We start from the raw sequence: 15849 nt of genomic DNA on the forward strand, positions 1-15849 counted from the left end.
AGCAGGAAATCAAACCACAGTCTGTTGAAGCAGCCCTGCATGCTGTTACTTTGAGTCATACAGACCTATCTCATATATCTTACATGTGGTCAGCCCAAATTGGCTGCCACATTGCTTTATCACATGTTGTAATGATATTATAATCACTTTACTTTAAAATATTTCCTCTCTTTGTGCCAGTTCTATAGAGATATCGCTCACATTGGTCCATACTGTTGTATTAGATTATCAATAAGTATTTAAATCAAAATCCGATTGTAACTGCCTGTTGAAATTTCTCTAACATGTTACACAGGTTAGCTTGTTTCTAAATATTTCCATAGCTGAAGAATATGTTTTGGTTTCAAGTGGTGCCATTTTGCAGGAATTCAAGAACTATCAGAACATGTTTGTCAGCTAATTGCCATTGTAATTTTTCCTCTTGATTGTACTGGCAGAAGAAATATCCTTTCTATTTTTAAATGCCATTGTTAGATATTTCTTAACCTTATTCCTTAGCTTCAGCTGAAATTTTAAAATATAAAGTTACCAGAGAAATACAGCTAGGGTTTTTGTCATTTGATCAGTTATATGAAATTTGCTTCAGGAACGACTTCCCTCCCAGCCATTATAGAAGGGGAAGTAACAGCGGTTACTCTTTAATGTCCTATACATAAGAGCATGTAACTCTTTGTCTTTAAGAACCAACTGGATCTTTGATCATGTTTGATTGTGTCAAGGATAGCAGCTGTCGCCTTGGTTTTATTTGCAGTGTTCTTAACAACCCACTCCTGTGTCCTTATTGCCCCCTGCAGGACGATGCCCAGCAGCTCTTTGCCCTGGCTGCAGCTGCTGAGGAACAGGGCATTCTCCCTGATGACTTGGCTAACGTGATCAGGCGACTGTGGAGTGACAGCGGCATACAGAGCTGCTTTGCAAGATCGCGAGAATACCAGCTGAATGACTCGGCGGCATAGTGAGTGTGAATTTGTGGGCGGATATTTTTCTGCTGTGATCTGTTAATTAAATGCAAATTTACTGATTTTTACTGTGCATAATCTCAGGTTTCCACCATGAGCATCTTCTCCTGCTCGTACGTCAGTCAGTATGCATTCTGTTTACACCAGACGCTATATTAATCCTCTACAAATGGAAATGTGACTAATTGGGAAATTTATCAGTTGTTTTCATATACAGATGAAGATTTGTTTAAGAACTAAATCACTACATTTGCTATTTCAAAAGGCATAAAGGTCGAGAGAGTTATAGTTTGAGATTTTTTTTAATTTATTTTTTGGAAGGGATATGCAGTCCCTTCAGCCTCGGTCATATGTGGGAGCTTTGAACCTGTTTGTGACTTCTCCTGGGAGTCATAGAGACAGGAAGGATTGTTCACTAACTTTCATTTAGTGATTATTTCTCCCTCTCTGGGTTTGATTCTTTAATACTATAACCCGATAAGCAGAGCACCGAATAATTTGTCTTGGGGGAGTGAAAAAATGAGATTTAAAAAAAAAATGTGTTTACTTCAAGGAAAATTAGCTTAGAAGTAAACTTTGAGAATTGATAGTTCTTATAACACCCTCAAGTGATCATTTTTTTATTGGAACATGCTGATTAATTTTGTGGCAGCGCTATGTAAAAGTATGAAATGTTGCTTTATGTGATATTTCCGCAACAACTCTGTCATGCCATTTAAAAAATCTATTGTAATGGCTGCTGTGCTGTGAGACAAAACAAAAATTGTAGTCATTTGTTATAGTTATAGGTTTTGTTAACTCATTAATTATTCTGTAACATCTTAAGTATGCATGAATGGTTTGATCAGCCCGATTGAAATGGTGGATATATATCTCAGTTTCTCTGTGAAGTGTGGGCTGGCTGGGCAAGTAAAGCTCCCAGTTGGCCTCGGATGATGATGCAATGCTTGTGTAAGCCAGGCAGTGTCAAACATGGTGCTTTCACACTCCCCTACTGACCAGCAGTCTGTCAGATAGCAGAGAAAATGCAAAAAGGACTGAGGGGAAGTGGGAAATATGAGTTGTAAATTTTGACATAAAAAACAAAAACAAAAGAAATTACCTTCTTTCTTGGATAGTCTTTATAATGTTTCCTTTCCCCCACATGCTTTTCATATTGAATACTGCTCTTAAAGGCAACATGTCTTTAAAAAACAGAATAATATGATGGAGAGTATGACTGTATTTCTTATCATGTGATAATGGGTATAGAGATGGGGTTTGTTCTGCATGCTATGATGTCATTTTACTCCAAAGGCCTATACCAAGCTTAACATTGTAGAGACTGTGTTATGTTGGTATCAGATTTTATTTTTTAACCCAGTTGATGGCATCGTGGGAGACTGAAGGCAAGCAGTAAAATAAAGAGATCTTTAGTATGAACTTTGCAAGGCACTGAGGTAGCAGGAGAAAAAAAATACAATAAAATCCATAAAGCAGTGCAAGCAAACCAACTGTGAGGAGCTTGCACAAGAAACTGAGGAAAACACTGGAACTAGTCAGAGATGAGGGTAATGACCTGACAAAGACTGAGGGAAAACAAGCAGACTATATCCACATCAGGAGCGATGGATAATAAGACACAGATAAAAAACAAAATGAGGGAGGCAAAAGGAACGAAACAGGGAAACAAATGCAACAAAAGCATCATGAGGAGTTGAAAAGGACAAAGGACTCACACAGGCAAGCAGAGGACACAGACAGGAAATACAGAAGGGATGTGGAAAAGGAAAAATCACCCAGGAACATAAGAGCAAAAATTAAAGGTGTAATATAAATCAAGCATCACACCACAAGTACCATGGCAAATTGGAGTGATGATGGAAAATGTGCCATCGTCTCCCCCCCCCCCAAAAAAAATGCATTTAATACAGAGCCTTACAGCTTGTGCAGTATTACACACTTCTATTGCAGGAGATGCACAGCTGGTAAACTGAAATGGACAAAGAGAAAAAGACATCTGAGATGCAGCAGCGTACTGCAGCAAATTATAAATGATTAAGGTCAGCAAAGTAAATGTGCAGACGTGTTTTCTCAAGCAGACAAATAACTTCTAAAGAGATCTTAGGCAGAATTAAGCCAACAGATAACTAGTATTCAGTGTAGCTGTTGGTCTCTGACAAGCTCAATTTTAGTAATGAGTGCGGCCGAGGCAGAGTCACAACCAATATTCAGTGTTACCATCTGCAGGAAACTCGTTGGCCGGAGGCGCTATAGCACAAAAATCTTACAACAACAGAATCAATCAAGAGGAAAATATGCTGCAAAACCAATTTCACATATACAAACTCAGCCATGAGTTCTGCACTGAGGGAAACAGGAACATAGTATGTTGGATTAAATACCCGTATGTAGATGTAGCTGCAGGTTTTAATCTGTTGATGAAACACAGTGATATACTTCTAGCATTGTATCTACTGAGAGGGAATATTAAATATCAGCATGATGTTACACACCTAGAAAAGCCGTTTTTAGGCCACATGAAAAGATAGCAAATATGAAATGTTTGTAGATATAATAACTCGCATTACAGAGAATAATAATCAATTTTGTTTGTAGCTGGTCAGCAGTTTTATAGTGGTGATTTATGAGGAAATGGGCCACAAGATGTTTGTGTTGAGTGGCAAGTGAAACAAACTGATAGCAAAGCTGAGCAATAAAAAAAAGCCAGAAATAATGAAACTTTATTTTTCTGTTGTAGTTCTGCAACTCTAAACTGACTAGAGTGAAAGATGCACATTGCATTTGACTATAACTTTACTGTAGGACCCGATTTACACACGTCCTTTAAAAGCACTTCAGAAATCAAAAGTTTAAAGCTATTCAAGTGACTCAAAAATTGCAGTTTTGGGTAGTGCCTCAGCAGCCACACGCCTTCCTGTTGTTGTTTTTGTCTCTCATTTGTTGCAGATTGTAAAGTCATTTTGAAACCTTGCTCTATCTCTTTCTGTCTTAAGTTACCTGAATGACCTGGAGAGGATAGCTAAAACAGATTACATTCCGACCCAGCAAGATGTGCTACGAACTCGGGTTAAGACAACCGGCATTGTTGAGACTCACTTCACTTTCAAGGAACTCCACTTCAAGTAAGGTTCAATATCAATAACCTGTCAATTAAAAGTGACATATTTTTTAAACAAAATAAATATATAGATGAAAAAAATATATTATAATTTCACTTTGTCACAATTGTTTGTTTGTTTTTCACGTTTAAACTTCTTTAGCCATTTGCATTGTTTTGTGAGAGTTCTGGGACCCTCACTTGAAAGTTGAGCCCCCTCCCCATAGGCAAGAGGCAGGGTACCATAGGTCATAGGTCACCAATCTGACACACATATTTGACTTTTAGTGGGATGCCGAACATAATTTGGGAAAAGCAGTAAGGCAAAAATGTCACTTGAATATTAGATATGGGCATGTTGTCATTTAATTAGTGTAGACAGCGGAGTCGTATGACCTTCCTTGTGTGAAGACAGGCGAAAGATGTGAACTGCAGCCCTGAACCTTTCTCGACCACAACTTGCAAAGCTGTGGAAACTGTACTGCTCAGTCTGATCAAACATGAAAACTGTCTTTAACCTGCCAGCTCCACAGTAGTTCATGTCTGATATCTGCACATCTAAGAATAGAGCAGTATCAATCTGTAGAGTTCACTGTTAGTGCCGTCTGCACAGGATTATTTTCAACCATGAAAACGTGCCTAAAGGAAACTATTTCTTGCTCTGTTTTACGTGTTTGGTGTCTCATCAGCAGTTCATGGGGATTTATGAGGGAAATGAACCATGTTGACTGTGAAAAGGGCAAGAGAGGACCTGATTTTCTCTACATTTTCCAGAGTTCATGGGTTAACGTGGTTCTAGTTTACCACAAAAAATCTACACTTGATTTTGATCTCAATCTTTATAGCGTTAAGAGGCAAGTGACCCTCCTGGCTTGAAATATGTTAAAACATCAGAAGACAAATTATACCAGCAATTAAAAGCTTAATTACTGTGATTGCGCTAAGAGCTGACTAATAAATTAGATCCTTCCCACAGTGCTCCTCCTTAATAAAACCAGAGCATTATTTACTAATAAAACATGTTTGTCTGACATGGCACAGAACTAGTACTGTTGGTCTTACATAAAATGTGCTCTAACCCAGCCCAAGCACTTATGTGTGGGATAGTAATGCATGCATAGATATGTAAAGTGAATATGTAAAGTATGTTATATAAATGTGCAAAGGGTATAAATGGAGAAAGAGAGTGGCAGGTAGATAAAAAAGATGAGCTATATTTTTGGGGTTTTTTGCAGATTTCTTTGTCTTTTTGGGTCTCAACACATTTTAATGCACTTTTTAATACATATTAAGAGGTTATGGGTACGGTAATAAAAAGGCAACTGTATCCACTTGGCTTTGGTGTGACCTGCTTCCTGATAATCTCTGATATTTGCTTTGTGTTACAGCCTCAGTATTTGAGCTAAATAATGCATGAAGGCGATCAATACAAAAAAAGCCACGTTTGTGCTGTTTCTGCTCTATTCACCTTAATGAAGCCGATGCTGTCACCATTGACAGTGGCTGGCTTTAGATCACGTTGTGTCTGGTCGAAACTTCATTTTGGGTTCCAGTATTATATATGTATACAGTAGTTGTCCTGGTGAACTGTTTTCATCTTTCCGTAGGCTTTTCTCACACCTCTCTTCTGCGAGTTTTAATCAAGTCTCAGCATCTCCATTAACTGAAGCTTTACTCTGAATATGGACCCTGTCTGCCTCTTCTATCCTGCACTGCACTTTTATCAGATAAACTATGTGACAGACGTCTCTCCACCTCCTCACCATTTTTGGTCCCCAAACAACTACATGAAAGCCAATTTATTTCCTGGCATTGAATGTCACTCTAAGTTTGCCCTTCCTTCATTCACAGCACTTTTCCTGAAATAGCAGTTTTTTCCCCTGTTAGGTTCACATTACTCCTTTTTTTTTATTGTGACCTCCTTCCCCAAATATAGACACACAAACACACAATTTACCTCCTTTGTTTGATCTCTCTGGCAGAATGTTTGATGTGGGAGGCCAGCGCTCAGAGAGAAAGAAGTGGATTCATTGTTTTGAAGGAGTAACAGCCATTATCTTTTGTGTTGCACTGAGTGCTTATGACCTGGTGCTGGCAGAGGACGAGGAGATGGTAAGGAAAAGTCCACCCTCTTATGCTTGTGTGTATGTGTACTCGTATGTGAGCCTCTTTCTGTATGGATGATATCACTTTACTAGCTTCATAAATCTGCTTTCAGGCTCATTTTCAGTATGTGATACATTACATTATATTGCACTGCAAGGAATGTACCATTTCCCATCCCTCCTTATAATGGCTGAATGATAGTCAGCTCCATGTTGTAAAATTAGCTCATTGAGCTTCACTGTGAAGTGTAATTATGCAATAAAAGACGTAATAGCTATTTGTTCAAGTTATAGCACATGAACTATTTAACCCCAATTTCTTGAATTGCTTAAAGAAAGTGCTCAGGAGAGATTTGGCCAAGAGATGCTGTGAAGTACCTGCAATATTTGTCCTCACTTTTATAATATAGAAGAACATTGTCCCCTGGTGGCAGCCATGATGAACTGTTACACTGTAGTGAAAGTCATGAGCCATGACCAGTTTTGATTCTCTTTAGAACCGAATGCATGAGAGCATGAAGCTTTTTGACTCCATCTGCAACAACAAATGGTTCACCGAAACCTCCATCATCCTCTTCCTCAACAAGAAGGATCTTTTTGAGGAGAAGATTACCCGCAGCCCTCTTACCATCTGCTTCCCCGAGTACGGAGGTACACAGCGGAGCATCAGGAGTGATACTGCATCTGTGATCATTCTCTGCAGAAAGTTCAACTTGATAATAAACTGCTTCCTTGTCTCCTAAATCATATTTTACAGGCGCCAACAAGTTTGATGAGGCTGCCAGCTATATCCAGACCAAGTTTGAGGACCTGAACAAGAAAAAGGACACCAAGGAGATCTACACCCACTTCACCTGTGCCACTGACACCAAGAACGTGCAGTTTGTCTTCGATGCTGTCACTGACGTTATTATTAAGAACAACCTAAAAGACTGTGGTCTTTTCTAAAGGTATGCTTCAGAGTGGGTAGAAATGTTACCGTAAAGCCTAATGGGCTGTTATTCATTGTATTTTCATTTGGGTTGTCATTTAGGTGGCCTATTAATGATCTCATCAGCTATGTATTGTCTGTACTGGCACAACTTAATATTCAGTCTAGAGCTGTAATAATTTATCACTGTGAAGAAATAAATTGGCAACATTTTAATTTAATGCTTCATCGCTTAAGTAATGTGTAAGAAAAGCTGGCAAAAATCATTTAGCTTGAGCGCATCAAGTGGGTTGCCTTGTTGTTCGGCAATAGTAAACAGTGGATTATCCAGAGTAAGACAAATGTCATTGCTGTGATACAAAATTAATTTCATGTCTGCTGAAAAGAAAATTAAAGGGAAGACAGAACTTGGGAACTTTGAGTTTTTCAGCATGAATTTGTATAGTGACTTATTTGAATGTGATTTAAATTGAGTGAAATTACTTTTTACGTTGCATTTTTTTAACTTCTCAAGATCTGTGCAATTTTTTCACTAAAAATCAAATTTGCAATCAACACTAGAAATCAGAAATCAGAAATCAGTCAAACGTGAAACAAGAGCTTCTTTTTCTTCATTTTATTTTATGTACATTTACTTGTCTAAAGAATGTAAACTTGTTTGTCTTTTCATGCAGGACAAAACCCGACGCACACAGACTGCATGAGTGACTGCAATAGCCATGAATGATTACTGCTTTTCATAATGAAAACCATAAGAGAACTGATTCCTAGAGGGGGAACCTGAAAGAACTTTAACAATCACTGTTTTGCAACCATCACGTTATCTGTCTGATCTGTTGTTATTGTTTTTATATACTGTATAGCTTACTGCTCCTTATCAGGGGTTACTTGTACACATATATGACCAAGAACTTTCTAATTTGACAAAAGCAATCAAATAACAATTAAGGCACTTACATGAAAAGATCTGCTTTTTTAATTGCATTTGGAAACTGTGTAACTGTATGTTGGCCAACTGGCCTTCAATAAATGATTGTTGTAAGAGTAAAGTTTGACACAATTAAGACCTGCAATCTCATTATACCAAACGACTAAATCAAAACACTGGGGGAAAAAACAAACAAAAAACGTGTTTTCCATTTTCGTGGACCAGTTGGGGAACCTCTTGGTATTTATTTGACTTATTGAGCGTTCTTTTATATTTGGATCTCTTATTGTGTTTTCCTTTTAGGTTTACATTTTACTTTGCCTTTTACTTTTGCATTTAATAAGAGGATAAAGTCAAATGAACCTTTTTTTATAAAAATTCTATTAACTTATGTTAACTGGCATTTTATGAACCTTTTGACTGTAAACAGAACTTATTTTTTAGAAGAAAACCAACAAGCATGGAGAATGAAAATGGATGAAGGGAAAATGTTTTTTGTACAATGTTTACACAGAATCAATATTCACTCTTGTACTATAGTGCATTGTTCTGCATGACTTGTCCATAGATTAGCTTGTATTCCCCACAAACTGATTAACATTCCTTAAGTAACTTCTTAAAAGAAACAAAACATAAATGGTTATGTGTCACTTTTAAGATATCTGCAAGATTTTTAAGTGGTTATGTCTGTTCCTAACATGGATCGTTCTGTACTTTTTATTTCAATCCAAGTCTTTTTACATATGTTTGTGCCTTGATATCTGTTTACACTTGTTCTTTAGAGACATGCTATCTTCATAGTGTGAACTAGGGCTATTTCTACTCCACTTCAGTTCACAAAATCTGTCATTTAGGATGCACCACAATACCAAGACAAATGGATGATAGTTGTTTGTTAACATTAAAAGTCATTCACTTGTTAAACGTAAATAAAGGTTTGGTCACATGATCTTTTATTCTGCTGTGTGATGTGTTAAGGGAAAAATCAGAATACTTTATTTTGTTTCTTCATTTTTTTAACCAGTTCACTAGCAGAAGGACACTAAAGACAATGAATTGAGCAACTTTAAAATATAGAATAAGCACTTTGCTGATTAAAAAGACATCAACAAAAAACTGAGAAGAAAAGGACAATCATACAACTAAACTAAAAAGTATTTTGGTAAAACAAGACTATATAAATACCATTCGGACAAACTGCAGCTATAAGCCAAACTTGTTTTCTTTTCTTTTAATACATCCTTTACTGAGCATGTAATAGGTACTTAAAGCAAAGAAATGAGTGCGACTGCAACCTAAACTTTGCTGAATTACAATACAGAGTGTTGTCAGCATATAAAGAGGTGAGATAATGACGCGCGGTAGTCATGCCAGAAGATATTTTGCGTTTCAAAAGGACCATTAGAATAGAATAGTGAATACGCATTGCTGAAGAAGCTTTGTGGAAAAGATCCACAAGGTGGCGACATGTAGATTTATTTCTATCAATACATACCTGGGACTTTAGGCCTTTAGTAGCCTGCACGATTCTGGAGAGAATTAAAAAATGTATTTTAAATGCTTGTTTATCAACTGAAATCACAATTTTTCATTATTTTTTCATTATATATATTATAACTAAATTAATAACTAAAACTGCACGTGGAAGAAAAAACATTTTATTTAACTAAAATAAAAAAATAGACTTTTAGTAAAGGTTTAAACTAACTGAAATTATTTGTAAAGTTGGGGGGGGTTATATAGAGGTAATGTCCTCAGTTTTAGTATTTGTTAATCTAATAAACTGTATCATAACTTAGCTCATGAGTATTTAACGGGCATGTTTATTCTAACTTGTCTGAAAACTCAGAGTTATTTTTTGTTGCTAATACTAATCTTCCTAAATCTTGTCTCTGGCATATTTCCTCCATACAATAAAAGACTAATATTAACACTGAAAATAGCAAAAACATTTCCAAACACTAACAACTAAACCGAAACGAGCAGCACTACTCTGGAAACTAAACGGATAAAAAAAACAAACAGTCAAAATGAGATTATAAAAACTATAATAACTCTGCTGGAAATGTATAGTGCTCAAAAAATTCAAAATAGCAATTGGACGACTTGAGTATTCTCAGGTGTCTAATTTAAAGAGCTCCAGATGTGGAGTCCCAACAGTGTGGTGTGAAACGCACAGCGGGAACTACTGAAATGACTCCAGGGGGCATCTTATTTCAGGCGACTCACTATTGGCTGGTTTTTTAATGGGCTGTGCTGATTCGCTGCGACAAAAAGCTCAGCATCGACAAAGTCCGCTGACGGAGCTTCATTTGGTTCAGAGGAGAGAGGACCCACAAAGAGCGAACAAACCTCCGATCAGCTGTTCGTCTGAGGAGTTGTTGTTGATTGTGCTGCGATTCATTTGGAGCCACATACAGAGGTGAGTATTGGCAAACCGCTGTGTTTTTAGGAAGGGTGGTAGTTGCCACACGCTCAAAACTTAATCCACTGCTCTCTTTTCTTTTGCAGAAAAAAAAACACAGGCTTTGAACTTCACTTTCTCAGAAGCAATGGTAAGTTTATTTTTTCTTTAGTTTACTTGTGTTTTAGGTGCTGCATTAGTTTCATTAAGAGTACAAATGCCCCAAACCCCTTGGTAAACCCACTATGTGAAGCTTTCTTAAGACACTGGCTTATCCTAGTTTTTTGGCATTTATTTTCTGTTTTGTTTTTATTTTATTTCTTGACCAACTTCTCTTTATAGTGCTTTAATCCACCAAGTCACTGTTAATTCAAACCAGAATTGCCTTTGCCAAAAGCACACAGCTGGGTGAATCACTTCTAGCCCATTGTGTGAAAGCAGCCAAGAAGAACAGGGCATTTTAAAAGTGGCAGACTGACCACAGAATCTCACAGTGGATGTCTCTGCATGTCAGATGAAGTCTCCCCCAGAGGCCAAATGGTTCAGCACCCACAGCTGTGATAACATCATGGCATTGTGGCACCTTTAGTACTCCAAGACAAACAGTGACAGGAGTTAGAAGCTCAGCAAGCCAAATATTGTAAGAACCTGAAAACTAAACAATAGCATTACGGATTAGACTGGAGGCATTTTTGCAACTCCCTGACCCAGAAACTCTTAGTAAATTGTAGTTTTTTCTTCATTTTTGTAATGATCAAAGTGCAGATTAAAATTTAAAGGATTTTTTCATCAATATAATTATACTGCCTACTCGAAGATGGTTTAATTAACACTGAGCACATGATCTTTGTGCAATTCCAAAATGTTGCTGTCACTTCCTGTTTTATAATACATGCCAGTCCACATCCTGTGAACTAGGGGAATCCAGAGAGGATATGTGAGCCTTCACACTCCACTCCAGACTAAGCTCTACTTTGTTCAACTTCCGCTCTAAATTTAGGAGGCAGGGAGAGTTTTCCCCAGTATGAAATGTGCATCCTGTGCTTTTAATTCATTTTCTGGACTTATATTGCATGGGATGGTCTCCATAAAGCTGAGGTTTTTCAGGAATGCTTGAGTTCTTATAAGGCCAGAGAGCACAGTGATCTCAGCTGGTAAAAATCTTACTGGCCGAGTCCTGGAAATAACACACTGAACTGTTCAAGATATAGCTAGAATGGCCAGGGGATGATGGGATATGTTGGAAGGCGGCCTAGGAGCTCTCTTGGCTGTTGCAACGAATGAACATAGCTTGTCTTTACTTAAGTAGTTTTGGTGGACATTTCAATTTTGAATAGACTTTATTTAAAATCTCCTTGCACCACTAACTGTTTGTCTGCCTCTCCTGTTGTGCAGCTGTGTTTAGGAGATTCTTCTGACTGCCTCCGGGACCACATGCAGTACATGAGGAGATCCCTGCAGGATTTGAAGCAGATAAGCAGGCCGAGGCCACTTAGCGAACCATGTGTTCAGTCTTTCGCTGTCACTCGGTTATACAAACAGAGGGCACAGCAAGAGCGACTCACTCGACTGCGTGCTTCTGATGCCAGTGAAGCCAGCACCTATGACTCTGCCTGCTGCCTGGCCAGCCCACTGGAAGAGGAGGAAGAACAACAGGAGCATGAAAGGCTGAAACAGGGCTCTCCCAGCAGTGAGAAGAGTGTGGACTTTGACTCAGGTTACTCTGAAGCTTCTTGGCCTGATGAAGGCGTGGTGCTGAGGAGGACCAGAAACATACGAGTTTCTTCTTCTGCCTGTCTCCGCACAAACAGAGGACCTTCTGGTCGTATCCGACCCAAATCAACATCAGACGCCTGTCTGGAGCGCTGGACATCATTCGAGGCCAGTGAGCAACAGGACTGGACGACAATGCTGCTGAGCCGCAGCAGGAACAGACAGCCCTTGGTTCTGGGTGACAACAGTTTTGCTGACCTAATAAAGAATTGGATGGACCTACCGGAGCTTCCTGAGCCAGCAGAACAAAAACCAAATGCAGGCCGACGTCTTGCCAAAGACATTCTGGTTAACATGCGCCGAAAACTTGCAGGGGTGTCCAAAGGTGTGGAGATGAGGCAGAGGCCAGGAGACTCCACCAAGGGCTGCAGGAGTGCAGAGGCTTCTAAACGAATGTCCTGTCCCGTGGGACTCCAAGGACTCAAACCTTTCTTTCACCAGTCCCACACAGGTCTACATAGACTGGACACTGATTTTTACCAGTTCACCGCTCTCATGAAGACAGGGAGCCGGCAGCCCATCATATGCAATGACATCATTGGCTACATCTGAAGACTGTACCTACAGACACCCGTTTCAAAAGAACTATTATTTTTTCAGTGTTTATATTTTTGGAATAAAAGCTGATTATTATTATTTTTATTATTAGTATTATTATTTAATGCAAATTTGTCTGTCCCTGTTTGTCTGAGCAGTGCTAAATGCTACAAGAATATTAAAAATGTACAAAAAACAATCAATGTTTTGCATTCAAATAATTTTAATCATCCTAAAGCTTCATCATCACAGCAGTATTTTGTGTCAACTTTTAGCAGACATAAAACGACTGAAATGCGTTGATATAATTATTGTATCACATCAATTAGTTAAAAACAAACAGAAAACAAATACAAAACAAGGTTTAGGAGCTGTGTAAAGGGCACAGAGTTTGTACCAGATTAAGAAAAGGGAGTGGTGTGCATCAAAACTTGCACAGTGTAGTTCAAAAGTCTTGATCCTCTTCTCATTTCTTTATGTTTTCCTAGGAAAGCCTAAACTAGATCCAGTTTATTGAAACACGTGCATATGGAAATACATTATATAAGGCAACTGTGGAGAGGCAGGTTCGTGACTGCTGGATTATGTGTGTTTCTATCCAGGTATGCTTTTACAACACTGGCAGTGTGTTTGGCATCACTCTCATGGTAAAAAATAAATAAAAAGAATCTAAAGCTAATCTAATGCTTTTCAGATGGTATTGCATGGTGGATCAACTTCTGACGATACATTTCTGGGTTCATAATTCCATCACTTTTGACCACTCTCTGAAATCCAGTCCCAAACCATGACAGTTCATTAAACCGGTTTCCAATAACTATAAGTCCAGTTCTTGTGTAATTTAGCATACCTTAGCATTTTCTGCCTGTTTCCCTTTCTTAAGAAGGCTTCTTCACAGCAAACAGAAGGTAGATCAACTGAAGAGCCAGACATGTCTCAGGTATTGTGTCAAGTTATTGCTGGACTTTCAGATGTTGTTCATCTGCTGTAGATAGTTTTCGTACGTCTGTCACTTTTTCTTTTGTCCTCCACTTGTCCAATTTCCTTTGAAGCCCACACTGCACATCTTGCAGAGATATGCCACATTTCAGCTAATTTCTCTTCAGGAATCTCCAAAAGGTGATTCTGTTCATCTGGACGTAGCGTTTTCAGTGGGAGAAACATTTCGTCACTCATCCAAGTGACTTAGATGAGTGACGAAATGTTTCTCCCACTGAAATCGCTACGTCCAGATGAACAGAATCAACTTTTGAGTTACTTACCTGGATGACTGAGAATGCATCAAGACGCTCTTCAGGAATCTGCTTGCTGGGGCAAAATTTCATTAATGTCAAATGAATGATTGTTGGCATTGTTTCATAGATTCAAAAAACACTAAAATGTTTTTTGTGTTTGCAACAATCTGCTAGTATCTAAAGTGCCTAAAGATACAATTGAAATTGTTCTTTGCTAAGTTGTCAGTTATATGTAGGCACTACACTAGTTTGTCCATTGAGTTAGGTGCCTTTTTATGCTGAAATAGGTCATATATTAGTGTAATGTGGATTAAAACAGTCAAGGACAAAATTAAAAATGAGTTAAAGGCATCCAATGTCCAATTAAAAACTCTTCAGAAAGCCTGAAGAACTATTACTCAAGGCAACTTTGAAAATTTGGAGAACATCTGGCTCCTCGGAAACAATATATATAAAGAAATGCGAGGTGGCTCAAGAGACTTGCACAGTACTGCATGCACAATACCAGCAGAGAAAGAACATTTTAAATGATGGGGAACTGAAGTCTGTTCATGAAATACACAGAAATAACTTGTTCCTCAAAGAGGCATTTTATTGTTCCAACTGAATGTAATCGCAAATTGCATCATCATGCAAATTACAAGGTAAAGTTGAAGACATATATTAAGTAGTTGCAGAGAAAATTACAGAGCTGATTCACTTTATATAAATCAAATTCAGACAAGAGCATCAAGAGCGTGCTAATAATGTCAGCCTGTTAATGCGAGGGTGTGGAGTGAAACATTGAGGCTGCAGAAAGGGGCGGGGAATGTACAGAAGCATGCTGAGGACAGATGAAATCCTGCTAAATGACTTTGGCTTCTCCACTCTGAACATATGGCAGTATATCTTCCGTATCCATAAACACTGTGCACAGCATGACCTTAACTTAAGCCAAATTACCAACACTGGCCCAGTAGTGCGAGATCTATCTATGTATGTCTTTGCAACTTCACAACTTCTCAAAACTTTAGGTAAAAGAGTGAAGTTTGCCAAGATTCCTCATTTTCCGTAAAATGATTTATAAATCGATATATCAGTGTTTTTTAAACATAGATCATTAACACAACAAAGAATGCAGTCTAACAAAAATCATGCCATTTCAATAATTTAAAAACACGAGGAATAAAAACGTAGAAGAAAATCATTCGAATATCAAGCTCGGGTAATAAAATCTGTTCATTTTTAAATGTTAGCTCCTGAGAAGTCCCCTTGTTACACAGCAGCAGATCCATGAAACTCATATTTACTGAAACTGTGCCGATGGTATCACAAGTAAAGGTATCTGATCGTTGGGACTGACTCGCAGTCCTCGTCTTCAGAAAATGACGGGATTAATTCCAGCATCTTCTTATGTGGAGGGATGTCTTCCTTTGTTACCTCCTTCACTACATCAGACACCCTGCAAAAAAATAAAATAAATAAATCATAAGCTATTCTAAATAATAATGTGGAAATCAAAGTTTGTGTTGAACAACTACATATTCTCACTATTAATCAGGTGCTCCTACTAATACCTCTTTTGTAGTATATATCTCCACATGGCTTTACATTGCATGAAAAATCTTAAACATAACTAATAACTAGCAGATAGAAGAAAATTAACCCCAATAACAAATGCATTGTCCAAGTTTTTATGTTCCCTTTTCACTGGTCCAAGCTCTGGACAGGGTGACTGCACAGGAAGTGAATACTCCAGAGGACATTTATCTTGTATGGTCTGCTGTCCACATGGCCCGCAGTCTGCACCTCTCTCTCCCTGTGGGTTAACCTAATCATAACAACAACACCAGCTCCCCAGAGACTTGAGCTTCCAGTACTCACAATATTATTTTGGC

The 15849-nt window shown here is 38.2% G+C and overlaps 3 protein-coding genes across 4 annotated transcripts in view; 2 read left to right on the plus strand and 1 right to left on the minus strand.

Moving 5' to 3' along the window:
- Positions 1-8965, plus strand: part of gnai2b (guanine nucleotide binding protein (G protein), alpha inhibiting activity polypeptide 2b) — a 47186-nt gene extending 38221 nt beyond the window's left edge. Inside the window, exons 4-9 of one of the 2 annotated variants that reach the window (XM_005724518.1) lie at positions 795-955; positions 3956-4084; positions 6042-6171; positions 6662-6815; positions 6922-7114; positions 7770-8965. In XM_005724518.1, the coding sequence (XP_005724575.1) occupies positions 795-955; positions 3956-4084; positions 6042-6171; positions 6662-6815; positions 6922-7112 (765 nt within the window). In that variant the 3' untranslated portion in view covers positions 7113-7114; positions 7770-8965. Of the gene's footprint in view, positions 1-794; positions 956-3955; positions 4085-6041; positions 6172-6661; positions 6816-6921; positions 7116-7769 lie in introns of those variants that run through there. The other variant, XM_005724519.1, reaches the window with a different exon arrangement.
- Positions 8966-10340: 1375 nt separating this feature from the next.
- On the plus strand, positions 10341-12928 carry LOC102212195 (protein FAM212A-like). Its single transcript, XM_005724520.1, has 3 exons — positions 10341-10445; positions 10536-10578; positions 11823-12928. Exons 2-3 carry the CDS (start codon positions 10576-10578, stop codon positions 12750-12752), a joined length of 933 nt encoding a protein of 310 aa, XP_005724577.1. The 5' UTR covers positions 10341-10445; positions 10536-10575; the 3' UTR covers positions 12753-12928.
- Positions 12929-14539: 1611 nt separating this feature from the next.
- Positions 14540-15849, minus strand: part of uba7 (ubiquitin-like modifier activating enzyme 7) — a 33767-nt gene continuing 32457 nt past the window's right edge. The window contains exon 24 of the mRNA XM_013908576.1: positions 14540-15413. Coding sequence (XP_013764030.1) covers positions 15281-15413 — 133 coding nt within the window. The 3' untranslated portion in view covers positions 14540-15280. The remainder of the gene's footprint in view (positions 15414-15849) is intronic.

Source organism: Pundamilia nyererei, unplaced genomic scaffold (genome assembly GCF_000239375.1).
Source record: "Pundamilia nyererei isolate P.nyererei 1_Seehausen unplaced genomic scaffold, PunNye1.0 scaffold00012, whole genome shotgun sequence".
Classification (NCBI taxonomy): domain Eukaryota; kingdom Metazoa; phylum Chordata; class Actinopteri; order Cichliformes; family Cichlidae; genus Pundamilia; species Pundamilia nyererei.